The 25,359-nt window shown below is 45.0% G+C and overlaps 1 protein-coding gene and 1 long non-coding RNA gene across 14 annotated transcripts in view; one reads left to right on the top strand and one right to left on the bottom strand.

The window, feature by feature from the left end:
• HDX (highly divergent homeobox) overlaps positions 1 to 4,664 on the bottom strand; it is a 55,445-nt gene extending 50,781 nt beyond the window's left edge. For 3 of the 13 annotated variants that reach the window (XM_083484698.1, XM_083484690.1, XM_083484693.1), the window contains exon 1: positions 3,195 to 3,467. In XM_083484698.1, the coding sequence (XP_083340824.1) occupies positions 3,195 to 3,323 (129 nt within the window). In that variant the 5' untranslated portion in view covers positions 3,324 to 3,467. The other 10 variants (XM_083484700.1, XM_083484691.1, XM_083484699.1 and 7 more) reach the window with 9 other exon arrangements.
• A 153-nt stretch (positions 4,665 to 4,817) lies between these two features.
• Positions 4,818 to 6,933, top strand: LOC310698112. Its single transcript, XR_014521324.1, has 2 exons — positions 4,818 to 4,940; positions 5,594 to 6,933. It is a non-coding gene; the product is annotated as an uncharacterized lncRNA (long non-coding RNA).
• Positions 6,934 to 25,359: the final 18,426 nt, after the last annotated feature.

The following is a 25,359-nucleotide window of genomic DNA, read 5'->3' as shown; positions in this document are numbered from 1 at the left end:
TATCACTAGGCTTATGTAGACAATAAAAGAGAAAGGGAGGGGAACTCTTATGGTTAGTGATCTGTGATTTGGTTTCTAGAATTTATATACAGCGGTACCTCGCAAGACGAACGCCTCGCAAGACGGAAAACCCGCTAGACGAAAGGGTTTTCCGTTTTGGAGGCGCTTCGCAAGACGAATTTCCCTATGGGCTTGCTTCGCAAGACGACAGCCCATAGGGAAATATCCGGGACAGCGGGGAAGCGCAGCGCGTCTTCCCCACTGTCCTCGGACCTCCTCCGAAGCCGGGCGGTGGGGCGGGAACGCCTCCTCCCGCCGCCACCGGGCTTCGGAACGATGCTCCGAAGCCGGGCGGCGGGGAGGGAACACCTGCCCCCGCCGCCCGGCTTCGGAGCATCATTCTGAAGCCGGGCGGCGGGGAGGGAACACCTTCTGAAGGCGGGCGGGGGCAAAAGTCTTTGTTCCCCCTGCCTGCCTTCCCGGGAGAGCGGAGAAACACAGCACGTTTCTCCGCTGTCCTGGAGGCCTTTTGAAGGCAGGCGGGGGGGAGCAAAGACTTTCGCCCCCCGCCCGCCTTCAGAAGAGGTCCAGGAGAGGTCTTTGTCCCCCCTGCCTGCCTTCCCAGGGGCTTTTAAATCGCCCCGGACAGCGGAGAAGTCCTCCGCTGTCCCGGGGCGATTTTAAAATGCCGCCCGCCAGCATTTTAAGATCGCCCGGACAGCGGAGAAGTCCTCCGCTGTCCCGGGGTTTTTTAAAATGCTGGGGGTGGGAAGAAAAGCCCTTGTCCCCCCCCCCCCAGCCTTCAGAAGAGGTCCGGGGACAGACTGTCCCCGGACCTGGTCTGAAGGCGGTTTCCCTAGGAACGCATTAATTGATTTTCAATGCATTCCTATGGGAAACCGTGCATCGCAAGACGAAAAACTCACAAGACGAAGAGACTTGCGGAACGAATTAATTTCGTCTTGCGAGGCACCACTGTATTTGCTGTGCAACATATTTACATTTTTAATGAAACTGCTACATGTAGCTATTTTTCTAATAAAAATTGGGAGTCGAAATTCAGTGTCTGGAGGTTAGTCACCTATGATCGAAATGATATATGGATATGAATGTCAGATACTACTTACTGCACCTGACGAGATTAAATCTGGTGCACAAAACTTAATGCCATTATAAATGGGTAAAGACAAGGACAGAGGACGAGGTGGTTGGACGGTGTTCTCAAGCTACCAACATGAGTTTGACCAAACTGTGGGAGGCAGTGAAAGACAGAAGTGCCTGGCGTGCTCTGGTCCATGGGGTCACAAAGAGTCGGACACGACTAAACGACTAAACAACAGCAACAACAAAGACTGTGTGATGTTACAGCAGATACATGTGTTTGATCAAACACACTAACTCTGGTACTTCTTATCCAGCACTGAGAATAGGAATACCAAACGCATGATCACACAAAATACTTGACCTTGCATGAACAGTGCTGAGGGATTTTCTTAACCTTCACACCTTAACACCAGGTATGGCCATACAGAAGTCCTTCCATATCTGAAGTTCTGGTTTAACTGGGAAATTGAATATCCACTTGCAATTTCCATGGGACAAAAACAGAGACTGGTGGTTAAATGTTGGACTAGGGAGACCAGGATTGAAATCCCCAATCAGTAATAAAGCTCACTGGGTGACCTTGGGACAGTCATCCTAACCAACCTACTTCACAGGGTTGTTGTGAGGATGAAAGGACTGGTGAGCAGTATTCAAAATTAGCCAGGGGCATTTTGCTCCTGGCTTTCGACCCCTTGCAACCAAGTGAAATGCCTAGACATCTAACATCTCCACCATCTGGAGATCACTGGATTTGGACTGTTTCGCACAATAATGCCGCGTCCTGTAGAATTCTATCAGTTATATTTTATATGCACTATCTGAATGAATTTCTGGAACCAAATTGCTTTTTCTCCTGGAAAAAAAGAGGTAAGCTATAAATATGATAAATAAATAATTTAAAAAACTGGGTGCTTTCTATTACTGCTATGCTGATGCCACTGAAGACCAAAAGCCAACACAGATGGTGAATGCAATGTAGATACTCATAACATACCACACCACCATGCACATTTTGTTTTTTCCTGACAAGCAACAATATGCTCCCTTAGACACTGCATGAAGAAGATTCCTAGGCATTTATCTCATCAGCCCTAAGATGCACCTGTCTCAGTATCACAACTGATAACCTTTTTTGCAAAAATACCACCTCACCACCACAAAGATCACTATACAGTGGTACCTCTGGCTATGTACTTAATTCGTTCTGGAGGTCCGTTCTTAACCTGAAACTGTTCTTAACCTGAAGCACCACTTTAGCTAATGGGGTCTCCTGCTGCCGCTGCGCTGCCACTGAACGATTTCTGTTCTCAACCTAAAGCAAAGTTCTTAACCTGAGGTACTGTTTCTGGGTTAGCGGAGTCTGTAACCTGAAGCGTATGTAACCCGAGGTACCACTGTATACCACATTATGAAGCAAATACAGTGGTACCTCGGGTTAAAGCCGCTTCAGGTTACAGCCGCTAACCTAGAAATAGTACCTCGGGTTAAGAACTTTGCTTCAGGATGAGAACAGAAATCATGCAGCAGCAGCGTGGCGGCAGCAGGAGGCCCCATTTGCTAAAGTGGTGCTTAAGGTTAAGAACAGTTTCAAGTTAAAAACGGACCTCCAGAACAAATTCAGTTCTTAACCCGAGGTACTGTACATTACATTTGCCTTCATGAACATTTACTTCGGGAAAAGCCGAAGACACACATGACATAAGAACACTTGACTGTGTTCACAGACAAACCATTAGCAACTTTCCATTTTCTTTTTTTCGTTGCCAACACCTGCCAAATGCAACTATTGTCCTGCACTCTCCCCCATAAGTTGCAATTTTCAAAACACATATACATATTAATGAACATGAAAACTCGCATTCTTGCCAACAAAAAAGTTAGACTAGCGTTACAGGAGGCACACCACCACCAATTATACACCACCACCAGGTTCGACTTTTTACACGGCAGACGCACAGGCAAGCCAAGCAGGCACAAACGCCTATTCCTTTTCCCTACAACTTGCACAAACTTTGCTTCTCTGCCTACTCCTTGTGCAACTTCTGTAACTCGTAGTTTTAGCAACTAAACCTGCCATTACGCATGCGTACACTTTCAAATATTGGAGGATTGGGGCTGTTGGGATTGATAAATACGTCGGGCGATATGCTTTCAATAATCCGAGAAATTTTCGAGGAGCGACGCCCGCTCCTTTTTTTGGATTGAAAACTCCGAGACATTCTCGAGGTGCGCCGCAAACCCCAACAGCAAGCAACGTGCTAAAAGCTGAGCAGTGCTGCCCTTTGGTGGCTGCAACAGCACTGCCCAAGACGCTGCTTTCCCAAACCCTGGGCTACCGCTGGCACGACTTCGTCTTCTCAGCCCCGCCTCGCTCTCCGCCCAAGGGCATGCGCACAAGCGCCTCGTTTTATACCCGCGCGCAGCGCGTAAGCGCCTCCAAGTTCGCGCAAGGGGGCTGATCACGCTGGCGTCTCCTGCTGCAGATCAACCGAATGCTCAGGTGCGCATGCGCCCCCGAGTTATGGTCCGCGAGCTCCAGGTTGAAGCCGAGGCTCGGGAGTTTTTTTGTGTCCCCCCCCCCACTCCTTTCCTTCCCTCCCTTGATCTCGATTCCCCGGCTCCTCCCCCCTCACCTCAAAGCCTTCAGCCAAGAAGTGATAGCGCGAGGGAGGGGGCAGCGTCTTCCTCGATCGCAGCCCCCACAGGCCATCGAAGAGGCCGCCCGTCAAGTCCTCACACCGCCGCCCTTCTCCCCCTCCCCACGATCTTCCTCACTCGGCCCCCCCTCAGGGTCCGCGCGCCGATCGCGCCCCTCCCCCCTCCCTGCGCCCGATCCCCTGCCGCCGAACCCACCGTGCTCTGTGGGGCAGGCGGGGCTGGTCCGGGGGGGCCCAGGGCTCCGAATTCAGCCGGTTTCGGCTGGGTCGGTCCCGGCGTCACACAATGAAATCAGCGCCTCCGATCATTAATTCTCATCATGATCGTGACGTCAGCGTAGACAGCGGCCAATCGGAGCTCGAGATCAGCGCTGGCCGGGACAGTCTCTGTGCCCCCGCCTCTCAATCTCCCCCCCCGGGGGGGTAGAGCCTGATCTAAGGAACAGCCCCCGCTTGGAAGGCGGGAGAGTGGAGGGCGGCCGTGTATGGGGGATAACGGAGAGGAGGAGCGTCCGTGGCGATTCTCTTGATGAACCAGCTTGGCCAAGGGACGGAGGGAGGGCTGGCCGGTTCCGGGAACGGCGGCGTTTGGGATTGAAGAGATATTCACCGGGATTCTGTCTGACGGGAGAAATACATGGAAAACGAGAGCGGGCGGTAGTAGGCGGCGCTGCCCGCGTGTCAAGCGTTCAGACAAACACAACACCTGAGGGGACAAAACGCAGAGGATGGTGATTCCTGCTTCCCTGGTCAAGATTTGAAGTCACCACAAGCATAGAACACCAAACACCGGCCTGTTAGGTTTTGCTTGCTAAAAAGACCTCACTTTTTCATTATACACACATAACTGAAATGAACTACAAAATTCTGAATTGCCATTACATCTCAAGACGATCTAAAATGTGACAAAAGTTGCTGTAACATAGTTTGCAATAGTTGTGAGGCACTTTTCAACCATGGCTTTAAAAGCTGTTTTTTGGTGAATAAATAAATCAGATTTAAAGACAGGCGCTGGTGCTCTCAAGAGTAGCAGATCTGGAACACCGCTGCTGTTGACAAGTTGTGGTAACTTCTCTACACTTCATGATGGCTAATTAACAGCACAGCCTCCAGGTCCAGACTAAGAAATTTTGATGCCTGAGGTGAACCACAGAATGGCTCCCTTCCAAGGAAGAAGGGGTGAGTTTAGATCTACACCAGGAACAAGGGGGAATAGAGATCCACCCTGGGATCTGTTGCCTCTGTGGATCCTGCCTCCTGAGGCAGTTGCCTCACTTTGCCTCATAGATGGGCCAGCTCTGATAGTTCTATCAATGTCTACTCAGAAGTAACCACACTATCACATTTCTCAGATTTGTATCCCACACCTTCACCAAATGCTATTCCCAAAGCAGCTAATAAGATTAAGACTGCCATCCTAGGCAAAATTTGAAATATTTTCTCATGGTACTGTGTCTACAGCAGCAAACTTAAGCCATATCTACTCTGAGTAAATCCTGTTGAATTCAATGGAACTTACCTTCATACATGGGTTTTGGTTTGTAGCCTGATTCCAAGGTAGCGATGGGCAGGTCTATCAATTGCAGTTTTGTTAGCTCTCCACATTTCTGCAGCAATTCGCTATTTATTTATTTTTTTAAAAGAAAATATATTCATTAGAATTTCATCAGCATCTTGACTCTACAACTCAATGGGTTTTGACTTTAGGCATGATCCTCGGAACATAACCCTCACATAAGTTACTGAAGTGCTATTAATTTTGATAGTTGTGTTCTACTCATGTTTAAATGGTTGTGCCTTTACTATTATCTTATTTCAATGTTGTCTTTCAGGCTGCAATTCTAATCTATCCACCTAAATGCTGATTGTTGGAGAGGCTCTCTTCAGAGGAGGTCTTAGCTTTGCCCAAACAAGCACTAAGCTATCATCAGCACTAACCAACAAAAAACAAACAAAAAAACCCAAAGAGGGCATTTGGGAGCAAGAGCTGAGACTTGTGATCTGCTGGATCCTAAACCCTGTGGATAAGGATCGGATTCCCAGAATAGCTGACTGGGCTTGCTATGTCCCTTCTGTCAAGAGAAAGAGCATGCATGCTTCTAAGCAGCACAGGACTTCATAGTTAAAAAGCAATAAGGAAGCCAAGCTAGCCATAAACAAAACACATTACTTCTGTAATATAAAATATAAAAGTCTATATTTCCTGAACCATTATGGTCTCAAAGCATTTTCATAAGTAACATATGCATTGAGAGAAGGTGAGATACAGCAACTGCCATCCCCTGGAGCTGCCCCTACTTAGTATAAATCCTGAACTCTTCATTCAGTGCAGGTGCTGAAGTCACTGCTATTCAGCATGGGAGATGTTTGAAATGCTAAATATTGTTGCAGTTCCAGGCACTTACCATGGGTTTGATTTCCTTGGAATGAGGGACAGCAGAGACTATGTTGTCTTTAAGATATATGGTTTACTTACACATATGTACAACCTGAGCCTATGATGGAGGGGCTCACATCATCCACCCCCTGGAAGGACTTGCTTCTCCCAAAGTCATAGCTTTGGGTTCAAGAAGCATTCAGGCATGGCTCACATTCTCTAGCTTCTGCTTGCTTCCAGCCTAGCTCAAACACACTCTAGCTTTTGTCTTTCTTACTACTAGCCAGGTGAGGAAGGGGGTCCACCTATTTGCACTGTGTTACAGAGCAGTGTCCTTTGTTATGCTTTTTCCAATAAAGTTTATTAAGGTTAGAAAGAAAATATACAAAGGTTAATATCAGATATCCAATATTTTTTCATCAAAGGAAAAAAAAAGAATCTAAATAAAAACATAAACCAGGAGGAGGAAAAGAAGTGTAACTTGCCGAGCTAATTCAACAATGGAATCCTCCCATCCTAGCAAGCATGGGCAATGGCTGCAGATGATGAGTTACGTTTTTATATTTTATTAATTTTGTATACCACACTTCATCTGTAGATCTCAGGGCAGTTCACAGCATAAAAATAGAATAAAAAAAACAGAAAATGCATGATTAAAACAATCATTTTTCTTTTTTCCTTTTTGGACAGTTTTATCCTAAAGTATTTCCTACTATGTTTCGTTAACTGTGTTGTGTTCTGATCCATGTATACGATGCACTTTTTCTATGCTAATAAAGGAGATTGAGTGAGTGAGTGAGTGAGTGAGTGAGTGATTTTTATCTAATCTTAACACAAACTGCATTTATTTTAATAAAAGTCATAGTTTAATTATAAAATAATATGTAAAAAAATGAGCTCTTGAGATCCTTAACACATTCTGAAAATTAATTAAGTACAAATGCTAGAGGAGGAAAAGGATTAGTTTGTAAATTGTACACTAAATTGCTTAACTTAACATAGGGATGTATGGAACCTCTTAAAAAAGGTATGGGAACTAGATGCTGGCATACAAATTCTTCCCAAGGATTGGAATCAGGTTTGGGAATCACAACCCTAAAAATCTTTTTCCAGTTTTCTTAGGGAAAACCCCTTAAATGTATTACACAGGTGGTATCACACTCCTTTGCAAATGTCAAAAATGTTTTCTTCTATATCTCCTAATCATGGGAAGGATTGCTATGAACTTGGTACTTACTATCATTTATGGTGGGAATGTCAGTTGGTGCAAGATTTTTGGAATTTAATTTGGAGAGAAATGATAAATATTACTAAAGAAACTTCTGTCTGCAGTCCAAAATTACTGTTGCTGAATATTTTTTATAATTTAATGTAAATATATTACCAAAAGACTTGGTTTTATATACAGTATGATCTTGGCCGCATGAATAGTAATTGCAACTCAATGGGAAATGGCTCACAATCTTACACTGTATACTTGGTACCACTCAGTCTGGAATTGCCATATGTTTCAATGTATAAGACGCCCCCATGTATGACTCCCCCTACTTTTGAGGACTCCAAGTTTAGAAAATGGCCATATGCACTATCCATTTATAAGACGCCCCAATTTTTAACCTTATTTTAAGGTAAAAAAACCTAGTCTTATATATGGAAAAGTACTGTAATAATGGAGAAAATCACACACAATTTGAGATTTTGACAAGGTCTAGAACCTCCAGACACTTTTTATTTAAGTTGGCAATTTTTAATGACATAAACAGTGGAACCATCATTTTTATGACAACCCCGATTACAAGCCTGGCAAATCTGGAACTATCTTTGACAATCTGATAGCATTTATAGTATTTAATTGGACTTTGATTTTTTAACTCATGTGCACATACTCATTCTTTGTGCCTATTTTATAGTTTTGTTTTTCATCTTTTCATTTTTATCTGCTGTTAATTGTTCTCTCTGTTTTACATACATTATAAAATGAAATAATAATACTAAACCTCAGTGCTTTTTTTGAGGGGGATATGAACCTCATTTTTGCCCAAGGCTTCTCTGCTCTGCTTGCCTCCCTCCGCAGTACCACAGTCCCTTTCTCTCCCACTGAGGGAGGGCAGGGCTCTCCAACCAGAGCATCATTGCCTCCTGCCTGCCCTGCTTTGGGGAGGAGCCCTGCTGCCTCCTTCCATGAGCATGTGCAGAGTGCTTCTCCCTTTTGTCCATTTGGCTGTCCCTTCTCTGACCATTTTTGGACAGTGAGTCCTGACACCTTTGTTTCTAGAAAAAAAAAAACACTGCTAAACTTTGCACACACAGAGACAAATAAATGCTGCCACAATTCTATGTTTCGGTGTCATGGGTGGGCTGTCATCTTTTACTAGAGATTTCTAGGTGGGCCAATATTTGCCCTGTATCCAAGAAATGTGGCACCACGTGGGTACTCCCACATAGGTAGATGGGTCAAATATTATATCCAAGCAGGTCCCCCAATATCCACACCATTAGATCCAAATATATTATTTATTCCAATATGTTAATATACAGCCACAAAAGACCCTTTTGTCCAATAGCATAATAAAGCTACATAAGAAAAGAGTAGCTCCCCTTTGTGGGCCCTATCCTAGGAGAGTGCAGGCACAAGAAAAATAGATAAAGTTAGGAAGGCTGTCCCTCATCCTTTCCTCTTTTATGCCTGGACCCCCCCTTTAAGCAACCTCAGCGAAGTCCACAGCCTCCAGATCAGGCAAATATGCAGAGATGTCAAGTGGTTTTTTTAGCAGGGGTATAATAAATGCTTAATTTAACAAATGCTTTTCTAGCCATTATATGCATAAATGCACTAATTATTGAGGAAAAATCTTGATGCCATTCACTTTTAACATTGAGCGAATGGCAAAAATATGCATCTGTTACCAAAAAACATACTGTCTTTTACCAAATCACATCTCTTGCTCGCTTGAATCTGCAGCTCCAAGCTGTTAGAGTGTTTCACAATTTGATGCCATGTGCTTAAAAACAAGTATGTAGCCAGGATTTTTGTTGGGGGGGGCAGGACTTTTGTTAGGGGAGTGGAACTGATGTGATTGGTCAGTTAGTTAAGAATTTCTATTGTTTTATTTAATTTAGGGGGGCAGCTGTCCCCCCTTGGCTACACCCATGCATTTGAGCTTAAATGGCCCTCCTCGCCCCCCCCCCCATTGATCCTGGGCATCATGTTGGGCAAACCCAGTCCAGAGTCTTACACCATACATTTAAAGCAGATGTCTTCCCGTGAAAGAATCCTGGAAACTATAGTTTGTTAAACATGCTGGGAATTGTAGCTCTGTGATGGGTAAGCTACAGTCCCTGTGATTTAATTGTATTTGGCGGTGGGGTGTAACCATGTTAGTGGAGCAACTACAGAGCTGGTAAGTTCAGATCTGAGGGAACAGTGAGTGAAAGAAGCATATAATTGAAGAAAGGAATCAATGTATGGCTGGTGAAAAACTAGGGACAAGAGGTGTGGCAGGTGAGGACAGGCAAGGGCTATGTGTGGGTCTGGGTACCAAAAAAGCAAAATAAATAAATAAATAGAAAAGCTGGATTTGAGATATTGATTTGAACAAACTAGCCAAATTCATGCTTTCTTCCTAAACGCTACACTCACCAGTTACAAACTGCATAAATCAATCCCTCTCTTTAAAAGGGAAAACTCAAAGCTCGAAGGGTCAGCATGTCTACATTATTTAGCAGATACTGACTATAATGGTGCCTTCAATTGAATAAATGCTTCTCCACTAGATACAGCCCTACAATCCAAAGTTAACTCCTAGTCTGCATGAGTTTATCAGAATAATTGAGAAGGGGGTCATTTTTGAACAGCACAAGTGGGAATTTATAGAGGCTACATGGTGCTTTTTACTGCAGAGCCTAAATGATAGTTATTTTCAAGTATATAATTACATACCTTTAGCTGGCAATGAGCTTATTATTTTAATAAAATTTCAAAGAGCTGTAATAGTCCATAATCAGTACTCAACATTCTAGATGGCCTGAGCTGAGCACATGATAATAATTCCCTAAAACATAAAGAGCTTTGCTTAGGGGAGACACTTCCACAATTACAGGGAATTGTGATCCAGAAATAGCAGTGCTATGTTTTATTTATTGTAAATTGCTGCAATGCTTGCTCTGTTACCATCTATTTACTGTGTGTTGCTTTAACAGTTTAATTCACCCATCACGGTAAAATTACTAAGCTTAAGTGCAAGATATTTTAAGAAATCAAGCATGGCAATGGTGTAGGAGCCACAAACCTTTCAGAGTCCACGGGCACACTTGAAAAGCATTTAAAAAAAAAGAAGTTATCAGCACCGCAAAATAGCCATATCAGAGAAGAAAACTAATCAGTGCTCAGATCCCACCCACCCCCCATCCAAAACAGGCAAAATGCTTACACGCCTAGACAAAGGAAACAGACCAAAACAGCTCCACCAAAAGGCAATACCTCTCAATTGCAATAAGTACACACAGTTGGTACGTACTTGCAACTAATATATGCTTTTTGCTCCTATCAGCCTTCTCTGGAGTAAGGATATAGGAGCCAGTTGTATGTAATCTCCTCCATTCTGAACTGTATTAAAACCAGGCTCCTTGGAGACCCATACCAGAAACTTTGTTGTTGGTTAACTCTTGTTTTAGTTTGTATTTATCTATGAAAACCTAGATTAGTTTGGGGGGGGGGTAATACTGAATTTATTCTGTGTTTGCCAAATTGTTGACTTGTCATTTTTAAATTTACTTACATGTTCTGTATTTTATATGTTTGCATTTCTAATGCTTTGTATTTCGATGTTTTGAATGTTTGCTGTAAGCTGCTTAGGGCACAGCTTATTGTGGAAAAGCAACATATAAATAAATTCAATGAATTTGGGTGTCTTAACATTAGACCAGCTGATAAACAAAGAGGATGAATTTTATACTTATTCCGTCTTAAGAGACAAATGCAGATTACCTACAAATGCTCAATGGCAGTATCTCCAGATAAAACACTTGCTAACCACCATCTACAGACCAACAGCTTTTACAGTCTCAGAGACCCCAGAGATATTGAAGCAGCTGATTAATTCTTACAAAACAAAAAAACTGGCCATTAACATATACTGTATAAATCTTTGTTACTAGCAAAACAATTTGATAAACTGGGGGAAGAATGGAATAAAGAATTAGAGATCTCAATTTTGACCATAGAGTGACTGTTTAAAGTGCTATAACAAGGGTGTCTCTGGACCTTAGACTGAGGCTCATATAACAACAACAAATATTTAGAATATACTGGACCCCACTTGTTGTTATTTAGTCATTTAGTGGTGTCCGACTCTTTGTGACCCCATGGACCAGAGCACGCCAGGCACTCCTGTCTTCCACTGCCTCCCGCAGTTTGGTGAAACTCATGGTGGTAGCTTCAAGAACACTGTCCAACCATCTTGTCCCCTGTCGCCCCCTTCTGATTTCCTTCGGAATGGATAGGTTTGATCTTCTTGCAGTCCGTGGGACTCTCAAGAGTCTCCTCCAGCACCAGAATTCAAAAGCATCAATTCCTCGGTGATCAGCCTTCTTTATGGTCCAGTTCTCACTTCCATACATCACTACTGGGAAAACCACAGCTTTAACTATACTTGACATGAGCCAACAGTGTGACGCGGCAGCTAAAAAAGCCAATGCAATTCTGGGCTGCATCAATAGGAGTATAGCATCTAGATCAAGGGAAGTAATAGTGCCACTGTATTCTGCTCTGGTCAGACCTCACCTGGAGTACTGTGTCCAGTTCTGGGCACCACAGTTCAAGAAGGACACCGACAAACTGGAACGTGTCCAGAGGAGGGCAACCAAGATGATCAAAGGCCTGGAAATGATGCCTTATGAGGAACGGCTAAGGGAGCTGGGCATGTTTAGCCTGGAGAAGAGGAGGTTAAGGGGTGATATGATAGCCATGTTCAAATATATAAAAGGATGTCATATAGAGGAGGGAGAAAGGTTGTTTTCTGCTGCTCCAGAGAAGCAGACACGGAGCAATGGATCCAAACTACAAGAAAGAAGATTCCACCTAAACATTAGGAAGAACTTCCTGACAGTAAGAGCTGTTCGACAGTGGAATTTGCTGCCAAGGAGTGTGGTGGAGTCTCCTACTTTGGAGGTCTTTAAGCAGAGGCTTGACAACCATATGTCAGGAGTGCTCTGATGGTGTTTCCTGCTTTGCAGGGGGTTGGACTCGATGGCCCTTGTGGTCTATTCCAACTCTATGATTCTATTCTATGATTCTATGATTCTAAGATTCTATGATTCTATGACCTTTGTCGGCAAGGTGATGTCTCTGCTTTTTAAGATGCTGTCTATGTTTGTCACTGCTTTTCTCTCAAGAAGCAGGCGTCTTTTAATTTCGTCACTACTGTCACCATCTGCAGTGATCATGGAACCCAAGAAAGTAAAATCTCTCACTGCTTCCATTTATTCCCCTTCTATTTGCCAGGAGGTGATGGGACCAGTGGCCACAATCTTAGTTTTTTTGATGTTGAGCTTCAGACCATATTTTGCACTCTCTTCTTTCACCCTCATTAAAAGGTTCTTTAATTCCAGCCTCCATCAAGATTGTGTCATAAGGTTGTTGATATTTCTTCTGGCAATCTTTGGGATTCATCCAGTCCAGCCTTTCACATGATGAATACTGCATATAAGTTAAATAAGCAGGGAGACAATATACAGCCTTGCCGTACTCCTTTCCCAATTTTGAACCAATCAGTCGTTCCATATCCAGTTCTAACTGTAGCTTCTTGTCCCACATAGAGATTTCTCAGGAGACAGATGAGGTGATCAGGCACTCCCATTTCTTTAAGAACTTGCCATAGTTTGCTGTGGTCGACACAGTCAAATGCTTTTGAGTAGTCAATGAAGCAGAAGTAGATGTTTTTCTGGAACTCTCTAGCTTTCTCCATAATCCAGCGCATGTTTGCAATTTGGTCTCTGGTTCCTCTGTCGCTTCAAAATCTAGCTTGCACTTCTGGGAGTTCTCGGTCCACATACTGCTTAAGCCTGCCTTGTAGAATTTTAAGCATAAGCTTTCTAGCGTGTGAAATGAGTGCAATTGTGCGGTAGTTGGAGCGTTCTTTGGCACTGCCCTTCTTTGGGATTGGGATGTAGACTGATCTTCTCCAATCCTATGGCCACTGCTGAGTTTTCCAAACTTGCTCGCATATTGAGTGTAGCACCTTAACAGCATCATCTTTTAAAAATTTTAATAGTTCATGTGAGGGTTTGATTAGCTGCTTGTGCGTGAAAACGTGCTCCCTCAGAGTTTGTGCGACCCCACAAACCTCCGTGTGTGACGGAGCTCCTCAGACATGTCTGCTCTAGTCACTAGTAGAGTCCGACAGTGGCTGTCTGCGGAAGCGTTTCCAGCAAAGAAGTTCCTTAACGGAAACGCGTCTCCTGGACTCACGGCGTGACAGTTTCCTGCGAGGTGTGGGTCTCCCTATGGGAGACTCCGATACCTCCCCACTGTTCTCGCTGGAAGCCTCCCTGAGCCCTCCCTCCTGCTCGCATTCCCTCAGAGACCCACTCCTCCCCCTGCTGGTCCCTGCTTCAGCAGTTGAGTCTCTTTCATCCTGCCTGAGTCCCTCCACCACCTGATGCTCTGATGGCAGTTCCCTGACATCCACCTCCCCTCCAGGGCCCCCCTCACCCCCTCCCAATTCCTCCCCCCTGGGAGGTGAAGGGCTAAAACCCCGAAACGAATCTTCCTCATCTTCTGACGTCTCGAACAATTCTCTCCATCGATCGTCGTCCTGGCCAGCTGCATCCTCCTCCTCTTCAGAATCTGGGAACCCCTCCAACTCCTCTTCCTCGTCGGTGGTGGCAAAGTATTCCCTTCGGAACCTCGCTACAGGCTGAGGTTTACGTGGGAACCTCTGATGAAAAGTCTCTATTAAAACCTCGTCATTGACATCCTCTGCCCTAACCCAGGTGTTTTCCGACTCCGGTTCCCCTTCCCACATTACCAAATACTCTACTTGATCTCCCTTCCACCTGGAATCAAGGATCTCCGCTACATGGTAGCTGTGTTCCTTCTCCTCCATTGCTGGTCCCCTAGTGACCCTCCCCTCACTGTCTCCTCTATACGGTGACAGCAACGACCTGTGAAAAACTGGGTGCAGCTTCATGTGGTTCGGTAACCGGAGCCTGAAAGCCACTGGATTGACCTGCTGTATGACTTCAAACGGACCCAGCCTTTTGGGTCTTAATTTCTTACAACCTCCTTTGAATGGCAACCCTTGGGTTGACAGCCACACCTGGTCCCCCACCCTGATGCTTTCACCTTCCCTCCTGTTTTTGTCTGCCTGCCTCTTATATTCCTCCTTAGCCCTGTTTAAGTTGAGTTGGAGCTGGCGATGGATCGCTTCCATTTCTTCCACGAACTGTTCTGCAGCTGGAACGCTCCAGTTCTCCCCCTCCCCCCCTGGGAAGGCTCTGGGATGGCACCCGTGATTAGCCAAAAAGGGGCTCATCCCCGTGGACACGTTCTCTGCATTGTTGTAGGCAAATTCTGCCAACGCCAACTTCTCCACCCAATCATTCTCTCTGTCATTAACATAACACCTCAAATATTGTTGGAGAACCCCATTTGCTCTTTCCGCCTGCCCGTTGGTTTCAGGATGACGGGCCGTCGAGAAATTAACCTCTACATGCAGTAAGCTCATGAGCTTCCTCCAGAACCTGGAAGTAAATTGTTTCCCTCGGTCTGAAACCACCCTCAAGGGGGCGCCATGCAACCTAAACACATTCTCTACAAACAATTTGGCGGTTTCTTCTGCTGTAACCGCATGTGAGCAGGCTATGAAGTGGGCCATTTTAGTTAACAGGTCTACTACAACCATGATGGCTGTTTTCCCTCTAGACCTTGGCAGATCAGTCATGAAATCTATTGCCACTGCTTCCCACGGTCTCTCAGGTGTGGGCAGTGGTTCTAATAAACCAGCCGGCGCCTGCCTCTCCCCCTTGGCTCTTTGGCATTGTTCACACCCTCTCACATACTCCCGCACATCTTCCCTGACCTTGGGCCACCAAAATTCCCTGGTAACCAGCCACATGGTTTTGTGTTGCCCAAAGTGCCCTGCTGTGGGGCTATCGTGCAGCTGCTTGAGTACCTTCTCCCTCAATTCCCCTTCAGGTATATATAACGCTCCCTTATAATACAATGCCCCATTTCTCTCCTCAAAACCACCGGATTTGTCTTCCTCCCCTCTGAGATCCCTGAGTTTCCCCTGGGCGTATGCATCCTGCACCGTACCCTCTACCAATTCCCTTTGCCCCACCAAAGTCGCCCCACACACCCAGCGGTCCTCTGGAATGATATGGGTTTCTTCGGGTGCTCCCTCCCCCTCCAAATATTCAGGTTTGCGTGAGAGAGCGTCCGCCCTAACATTCTCTGGGCCTGGCACATAACAAATCTCAAAGTTAAATTTGGAGAACTCTTGGGCCCATCTCAACTGCCTTTGGTTGAGCACTCGCGCCGTTCTCCAGTACTCTAGATTTTTATGGTCCGTGCACACTTGCACTTTATGTTGTGCACCAACTAGCAGATGCCTCCATCTCCGGAACGCCTCATGAATAGCAAGCAGTTCTCGGTCGTACACCGTGTAGTTCCTCTCGGATTTGTTCAGCTTCCGCGAGAAGAAGGCACACGGACGCCACTCTGACTCCTCCTTCCCCGGCTGCAGAAGAAGCACCGCCCCTATGGCTCTGTCAGATGCGTCTGTTTCAACCCTTAGCTTCTTTCGTAAATCCACATGCAGAAGTTGTTCTTCAGAGGCGAAGGCCCTTTTCAGTTCCTCAAACGCTCGCTCCGCCTCCGCCGTCCATACAAACTTCTTTTTACTGCTGAGACAGTCAGTGATGGGCGCCGTCAGATGGGCGAAGTTGCGGATGAACTTACGATAAAAGTTTCCAAACCCTAGGAACCTCTGCACATCCTTCTTGGTTTTGGGTGTTTTCCATTCCAGCACTGCCTGTACCTTGCCGGGATCCATGGCCAATCCCTTGTCTGACAGGCGGTACCCCAGGAATTCCACCTCCTTGGTATGGAACCGACACTTCTCCAGTTTGACCCACAGCCTGTTGGCTTGCAGTCTGCTCAACACTTCTCTGACGTCTCTCACATGTTGCTCCTCATTCTCAGAATACACCAACACATCATCTAGAAAGGCAACGCAATTCTTGTAGAGCAAAGGGCCCAGCACGTGGTTCATAAAAGATTGAAAACACGCGGAGCCTGCTTGTAATCCAAATGGCATAACGAGGTATTCAAACGCCCCCAAAGGGGTAAACATGGTGGTTTTCCATTCATCCCCTTTCCTTATGCGTATCAGGTTGTACGCCCCCCTTAGATCCAGCTTTGTGAAAATCTTTCCCTTCCTCACCCTGGTCAAAATATCATCAATTCTGGGCATAGGGAACGCCACCGGTTCAGTCACTGCATTCAGCCGCCTAAAATCACATACAAGTCTCGGCTTGTCCGCATTTTTTTTGTCCACAAAGAACACTGGGCTCCCCCCTGCTGCTTTGGACTCTCTGATGAAGCCTCTCTTCAGGTTCTTGTCAATGAACCCTCGCAACTCCTGCATTTCCCTGTCTGACATGGCATACAACTTGCCCACGGGAAGCTGTGCTCCTGGGAGTAAATTGATCTGACAATCAAAGGGTCTATGAGGTGGTAGTTGGTCAGCTTCCTTCTCGCTGAACACGTCGCTGAGATCTGCATACTGTGGTGGTACCTTCACCTTCCCCATTACTTCAGTCCCTGCTAGGGTGGCTTGGGCCCCTGCTGAACCCTTCTCCCCTTTGCAGTGTTCTAGGCAATGTGCTGAACCAAAGGACACCACTCTTTGATGCCAGCCAACCAGCGGATCATGTAGAGCTAGCCAGCTCATTCCCAAAATAATGGGAGCGCCTCCCAGGGTGGCCACATTAAACGCTATCAGTTCTGTGTGCCTTGCCACCCTCATTATCATTGGGACAGTCTGCAAGCGGACTCCTCCTCCCAACAACTCCCTGCCATCAATCGTGGTCACCTGCAGGGGGTTGCTTAAAGGGATGGTCTGTATCTGGTGTTCAGCAGCAAACTCCTTGCTCATAAAATTGCAGGAGCTGCCTGAGTCCAATAGCGCCTTTATTTTTAGGGGGTGCCCATTCTGCAGCTCTAGCGACACTTCAATCACTAGAGCAGGTCGAGGAGCTTCTGGCACGGGCACTTTCACTGCTCTTTGGCCTGGCTGCAGTGCCCCAATTGTGGCAACCAGGCGTTGGCTTTTACCTGCTCCGCTCCCCCTTCTTCTCCCCCCTCAACAGCTCCCACCATCCCTTGCCATTCCTTCCTCTGGGGGCAGACTCTGGCAAAGTGGCCTGGCTGTTGGCAGAGATAGCATTTCCGGGGGCCCTTTCCCTCCTTCTTAGCTCCCTCGCTGGTTTTTGAAAATGCGCGCGCGCGCGCTGTTCCGATTTCCATCGGCTCTGCCGGCGGGAAAGCTGGCTCAGGAATGTCTGGAATGCGGAACTCCTTCCAACGTTCCCCTCTCCCTTCCCGCCTCTCCAAGGCTCTTGCCTCCTGCCGCGCTCCTATGGTCAGCGCAGATTTGGTCAGCTGATCCATAGACTCCGCCCTGGGGCTCCGTGCCAGCTCGTCTTTCACCCCCGAAGAAAGACCTTCTTCAAATAGCATTTGAACGGGTGCTGCCGATAAATCCCAACTCAGTCTGTGAATCAGCATGGTAAACTCAGTCCAATATTCACGGACAGATCGACTTCCCTGCTTACAAGCCATTAGCTGTCTGCGCACCACCCCTTCCTCAATATCGCTGGAAAACATGATATCCATTGCACGAAAGAACTTCATTGTGTCCTTTAGTATTTCATTGTGCGTTGCCATTAGGGGTCGAACCCAGTCTCTAGCCCCTTTCTCAAGATGCCCAATTACAAAAGCAACTCGCGATTCCTCATCAGGGAACTCATCGAACTGCACATTAAGGGCATATTGCATCTCTGTCCTAAAAGCATGGTAGTCCTTGGGGTCCCCCCCAAATTTCTGCACCAATCCTGGTACCTTTCTGGGGAATTGCGTGGCTCTCCCCTTCTTGTCTGCATCCTGAGCCCTTCTCTCCTCCAACCTCGCCGTCTGCAGGGCCAGTTGAACCTCCAACGCTCGGTATCTATCTTCCAAGCTTGGACCAGCTCCAGCCCCTGCTCCTCCGGTTCCGGTTGGTTCGCTCATGATGCCTTCTCTTGCACAGGCAGCGTACAAAGACTGTCGGACTGCTGTGAGGGTTTGATTAGCTGCTTGTGCGTGAAAACGTGCTCCCTCAGAGTTTGTGCGACCCCACAAACCTCCGTGTGTGACGGAGCTCCTCAGACATGTCTGCTCTAGTCACTAGTAGAGTCCGACAGTGGCTGTCTGCGGAAGCGTTTCCAGCAAAGAAGTTCCTTAACGGAAACGCGTCTCCTGGACTCACGGCGTGACAGTTTCCTGCGAGGTGTGGGTCTCCCTATGGGAGACTCCGATACCTCCCCACTGTTCTCGCTGGAAGCCTCCCTGAGCCCTCCCTCCTGCTCGCATTCCCTCAGAGACCCACTCCTCCCCCTGCTGGTCCCTGCTTCAGCAGTTGAGTCTCTTTCATCCTGCCTGAGTCCCTCCACCACCTGATGCTCTGATGGCAGTTCCCTGACAGTTCATCTGGAATATCATCAGTTCCCCTGGCCTTGTTATTAGCAGTGCTTTCTATGGCCCATTTGACTTCACTCTCCAGGATGTCTGGCTCAAGGTCAGCAACCACACTGCCTGGGATGTACGAGACATCCATATCTTTCTGGTATAATTCCTCTGTGTATTCTTGCCACCTCTTCTTGATGTCTTCTGCTTCTGTTAGGTCCTTTCCACTTTTGTCCTTTATTATGGCAATCTTTGTACAAAATGTTCTTTTCATATCTCCAATTTTCTTGAACAGATCTCTGGTTTTTCCCATTTTGTTGTTTTCCTCTTTATTTGCATTGCTCATTTAAGAAGGCCCTCTTGTCTCTCCTTGCTATTTTTTGGAAACCTGCATTCAATTTTCTGTATCTTTCACTATCTCCCTGGCATTTTGCTTGCCTTCTCTCTCCCGCTATTTGTAAGGCCTCGTTGGATAGTCACTTTGCTTTCTTGCATTTCTTTTTCATTGGGGTGGTTTTCGTTGCTGCCTCCTGTATAATGTTACAAGCCTCCATCCATAGATCGTCAAGCACTCTGTCCACCAAATCTAAATCCTTAAACCTGTTCCTCACTTCCACTGTGTATTCATAAGGGATTTGATTTAGATTGTACAGTATCTTACTGGCCCAGTGGTTTTTCCTACTTTCTTCAGTTTAAGCTTGAATCTTGCTATAAGAAGCTGATGATCTGAGCCACAGTCAGCTCCAGGTCTTGCTTTTGGCTGCAGAGAATATAATCAATCTGATTCTGATGCTGCCCATCTGGTGATGTCCACTGGACCCCATTATGTTTATTTTAAAAAGGGCTATCTAAGGTATCTAACTGTTGGAGATGCAATAGGGATAATGCTTCTCTAAAACATGCTTTTTATTGTCCTATATTGAAAGATTTTTGGCAGAAGGTAATTGAAACTATCAAAAGAACTGTACAGAATAACCTTACATTTACAGTGCAAAACATCCTTTTCCAGCACATGGAACCTTACAAAAGGACAGTATGAGTGGACTCTCTGCGCCCTTACCACAGCAAAATGACTGGAAAAATGAAAATGCAGCTCCCTTCTACGATTGAATTGAAGACTTATACAAACTCAAAACCTTGCATTAAATGCAGACTTGCCATGGACAAATTCAATGATATTTGGAATCCATTCTTACAAATACTGTAATAGGTTAAGATCTGGTGAAGTACAATAATAACTTTGTAAAATATACAATATTGGGTTGTTTTTTTCCTCCTTCCCCCTTTACTTTCCCTTCTACACGGGTGCTGTTTCTCTACTTCTTTTTATTTCTTTTATTTACATCTCACCATGTTTAGTGCACATATAATTATATATTTTTAAACTTTCAATAAAGATGTCTGGTAAAAATAAATAAATAAACTCAGTCAAATGACAAAATAGAAATCTCATTTTAAAAATAAAAACTGGGTGCTGCAGGTGGTCTTGGAGTGTGTCTGAGGGTGTCATGGTGCCCCTCACAAACATTAGAATAACATTTAGAATATTCTGTTTCCTCCTACAGATATAAATGTGTGTGTGTGTGTGTGTGTGTGTGTGTGTATACACACATATACAATGAAACAATTAAAACACTCACTTATATTGATATAGTAAGATGACATCTGCTGGTAAAAATGCCACTATCGAGTATTTAAATTTTGCATTTTATTCACTTGTCCATTTCTTTTTCTTACTTACATTGTAAATATTTCTTATTTAAAATCATTTGCAGTGTTAAGCACATTTAAGCATCATTGACTTTTATGGGGGGGGGGAGGCTGAAATTCTAAAATACACCTACCTGGTACTGTTACCAATTACGGTAACAAAATGGGACTTCTGAGAGTATACCATTTGCATTGCACTGTTAAGTGTGTGTATGGATCTCTCCTACTGTGTTCAGTTGGACTTAAATACTTAAATACAAACTTCGGCTGGATTATGTTCTATCATATCTGCTGCAGAATAACATAAGGGCGCTATTTATTCAATGCAGCTTAGCACAGCCAAATCACCAACATACCTTCTTGTTTTGTCTTGTTCCAAAATAGCTACAACCAACTCATTTTGTCTGTGCATTGTGGGAACAGTTCTTCATGTTTTTAGCTGCCCACTCCCCAAATGAGGCATCTGTGAATTCCTCTAGTTCTGCTCCATTAATGTTCTCACTTATATTGCATTTTGTGGTTTCAATTGCTATTAGCAAACAGCGCAAAAACCTTTGTTATTGGGTGGTATATAAATATTTAAAGTGAAAAAGTGAAATATCCTTTGGGTTCTACATTCTTTGGGTTTTAGAGTATTACTGAATGATATGGTTTGCCACCATTTTAAAATTATTTTTATTTCAGGGGACTGCTGTTATACTGGGTCTGTCCTATTGTGTTGTTTTTATTGTAACATATTGTTACTTTTTCCAATTCTATGTTTTCTAGAGACTTTATGTAGCAAACAAACAATACATTACATTATAATTTAATAATAATAATAATACACATGTACCATCACATTGTAAATCAAAAGAGAAGATCTACATCAGGAACATCAGGAACAAGGGAGAAGAAAGATTGACACTGGGATCTGGTGTCTCAGTGGATCCTGCCACTTGAGGCAGTCCCCTAACCTTGCCTCATGGGTGAGCCAGCCCTGGAACCTCCAGTTCTGGACCATTGCATTAATGGAAAAGTTAATAAAATATACTTTAAAATAAAACACATATCCAGTTAAAGCTCCCAACGGGAAGAGAAGGAAGACTCAGGAATTTAGAGACTGGTCTGTCTGACTTTTATACCAGGGAACACACTGAAACCGATCATTATAAAGGAGTCACTTTGTAAGCATTTTTATAACAATGCAGTAATTAGTAGAAACCAGCATGGGTTTGTAAAGAATAAATCCTGCCAAAATGTTTGTTTTAATTGGATTTCTGGTGGTGTGTCTGAGAAACCATTCTCAAAGAAAACTCACTAACTGCTTCCCATCAAACTGTAGAGAAGCTTTGTTTGGGGTGTCGCAGGTCTCTGTTCTGGGCATGGTGCACATCAACAGTTTTATCAATTATCTAGCTCTGTTGACAGGAACCTCTGGCTCTGCAGATATTTGGCCATCAGCCATGGCAGCAATGGCCATTTTAAATAGTCAATGTAGTTCGGCAACATCTGGAGGGACAAAGCTTTGCCCAATCGGATTAGATGAAGAAGTGATGGGACTCTGTATCAAAATTGCAGATGACAAAAAAATAAAATTGGGAGGGAATGCTAACGGAAGACAGGAATAATATTCAAAATGTCCTTGGTAGAACAGAAATTTGGTATACTAAATATCCCATCAAAATAAAATTCAAAAACCATAAATGCAAAGTTATTCGTTTGGGTAAATTAAAAAATGCACAGACATCAGATGGGGATATTTAGTATGACAATAGTAAACATTAAAAGTATATCAGGATTGGTGTTGATCAAAACATTAATGGGGGTCAGCAGTGTGATGCAGCTGCAAAAGAGGTGAATGCAAATTTAGGTTCCATTAATCAAACCATAGCTTCCAAGTCACAAGACATAATAGTTCCTGTAGTTAGACTCCATTTGAACTATGGCGTCCAGTTCTGTCCTGGGCACGATATTTTAAGAAGGATGCAGACAAATTGGAAGAGATTCCAAGGAAGGGGAAAAGGCAGTCTGTGGTATAGAACGAGCGAATTAAGCATGTTTAGCCTGGAGAAGCAAAGGCAAGAGGGGGCATAGTAGCCTTTTCAAACATTTGAAGGGCTATCATGTAGAAGAAGACAAATACTTGTTCTCTGCTGTCTCAGAGAGAGGAATAAGATCTAATAGGCTTAAGTTACCGGGGAATAGATCTCAATTGAATATTATCTTTAGCTGACAGTTTCTGGGCCCTCATCCTCTTTAGTTGACAGCTCTTAGTCCCTCAATATAGTGCATACACCTCTTTGCCAAAATATCACCCTTTATCAAAACCTGCTACTATTGCTGGAAGCTTATTGTAGTAAAACATTTCTGCTCATGAACGTAAGTTTCTGATATTACATTAATACCTTTGCAACAGCTATAAAGTTGAGGTATTCATGATGTCTTATCACATTATTTTCCTAATGCAATAACTATGTCACCTTTCTAAAAAAATATATAGCAGAATCCATGCAAGCCTGGATGTTTTATCTTCCACAAAAGGGAACTGTTATTGCTATTCTTCTCCAGTTTCATATCTAAGCTACAGCATTGTGGAGAAGTGTGTCACATATTCATAACTGTTAATTCCAGTCCAGTATTAATCCCTTTGCAGGGCAGGAACCAACTATTTTGGCACACATGGCAAACAACATGAAATGCGCCCCAAAGCCGAACCCATATTTTATGATGTAAAATATTGACAGCAGTTGCAATAAAATGTTATTTAACCATAATGTTTCCAGGTTTGGATCAGACTCTGCTAGTGAATATTCATGACTAGCTTTCAAAATTCTTACTTCTCCAAATCTTGTGATGCAGTTCTCCAGCCAACAATGTTTATAAAGATTCATATATTAAGCTGGAAAATTGAGAAACTGAAATTAACAGGTGAATCCATTCCTACTTTGAACATCAGTAAAATATTCTCCATTTCACTGGCCACACAATTCCTACCATGCATTTGTTAAATACCGAGTCCAAGCTTTAAAAAGATGTAGATACATAAGAATGCCATTTCAAATAGTAATAGTTCTATTCTGCATGGCAAACTGGGGTGGTAAACAGACCACAGGTCTCATGAAGAGAACCCTCCTTGTTAGTGTCTGGTAATTGGATCCTGCACTGAACCCCCATAAGCAGGGACACTGCTTAGGGGCATATGTTGGGGGCCTCTGTCATCATAAAGTCCTGCATTTCAGATGTTACTACTGCAGACCCTCCAAGTGTCCCTATTTTCCAGGGACATCCATGATTTAGAGAAGCTGTCCCAATTTCTGGTTTGGTCCCGGAATGTCCCACTTTTCCTTTGGATGTCCCTATTTTCGTTGGAGAAATGTTGGATGGTGTGAAGCTATCTGACCCCCCAAGCCGTCTGAAGGCAATCTTGTATAGAGAAGTTTTCTTTAAAAAATGTTTAATGTTTTATTATGTTTTTATATATGTTGGAAGCTTCCCAGAGTGGCTGGGGCAGCCTAGTAAGGTGTGAGGGGTAAAAATAATAAAATCATCATTGTGGAATGGGACACCCCTATTTTCATCAGAGAAATGTTGGAGGGTATGCTACTGCAGAGTACCCCTGACTGTTAGGTCCAGTCGTGGCCGACTCTGGGGTTGCAGTGCTCATCTCACTTTATTGGCTGAGGGAGCCGGCGTACAGCTTCCAGGTCATGTGGCCAGCATGACTAAGCTGCTTCTGGCAAACCAGAGCAGCACAATCAGCATTGTTAGTGTTAAGTTGTGGGTTGACATAGCAGCCGGCACAGCGATTTCTTCAAGTAGCTCTTTTATTCTGGTAAGCTGGAAATAAACTGACAGCGAACAGCTCAGCCGGCCTGTATTTATAGTCAGCCGGCTGTCAACATTGTAACCACAACAGCTCAGAGTTCCCGCCTAAAATAACGGACGCGGACCTGAGTGAAAACTATCTACAGACCTGAGTGAAAACTATATACAGTATCCCCCTGTTGGCCCAGGGTGAAACTACACTACATAACACCCCTCCCCACCGAGATAAGGCGTTAGTTACAATCGTAATGGTTTCCTTATATACAGCACTATGCGTAATGGTTCAATTAGGCACAAAAGCATATCGGTTACATTTCCCCTACTTAGACCAACAGTGATACCTGTCCAACAACATAGTCCTTTAAATAAGTTGGGCGCTTGGAAACTCTGCCAGACCGCCGGGGACTGGTAGCCAAGTCCGGAGGGCCACACAGTTCTTGCTGAGGCTGTGGTGCGACCCTAGGTGGCGTTGGAACCAACTCCCCTGGATCCGCTGCTGTGGGTGGAGCCTCCGCAAGTGGAGTGGTCTGAGTCTGTTCTGAAACGGCTTGGTTCGGCTCCACGCTGGCAGTTTGCGAGGGAGGTGTAGGTGGGGCCTCGCCATCTGTACGTGTCTCTTCTGGAGCCGCAAGCGCAGTTGGGGGCACCTCGGTAGTGTCCAAGTCCCCAACCCTGCGCCTAAGCTGGTCTATGTGCCGTCGCCACAAGCGTCCGTCTTCGAGTGCCACCTGGTATGAGCGAGGTCCAGTGACTCCCACTACTGTGGCTGGCACCCAAGGGATGTCCCCCACATAGTTCCGGGCAAAGACCTGGTTTCCTGGGACCAATGACCGTGGTGCATTGGCACAGCCTGGGGGTTCAGCCACGGCAAAGTCTGGGTGTAGCCGGTCGAGCGGTGACCTGAGGCGGCGGCCCATAAGCAGTTCAGCAGGGCTCCTCCCTGTGGCCGCATGAGGGGTGATGTGTTGCACGAACAA

Source organism: Podarcis liolepis (genome assembly GCF_965112155.1).
Source record: "Podarcis liolepis genome assembly, chromosome: Z".
Taxonomy (NCBI): Eukaryota; Metazoa; Chordata; class Lepidosauria; order Squamata; family Lacertidae; genus Podarcis; species Podarcis liolepis.
The sequence above is the reverse complement of the archived record's forward strand: the minus strand, read 5'-3'. Positions and strand labels throughout refer to the sequence as shown.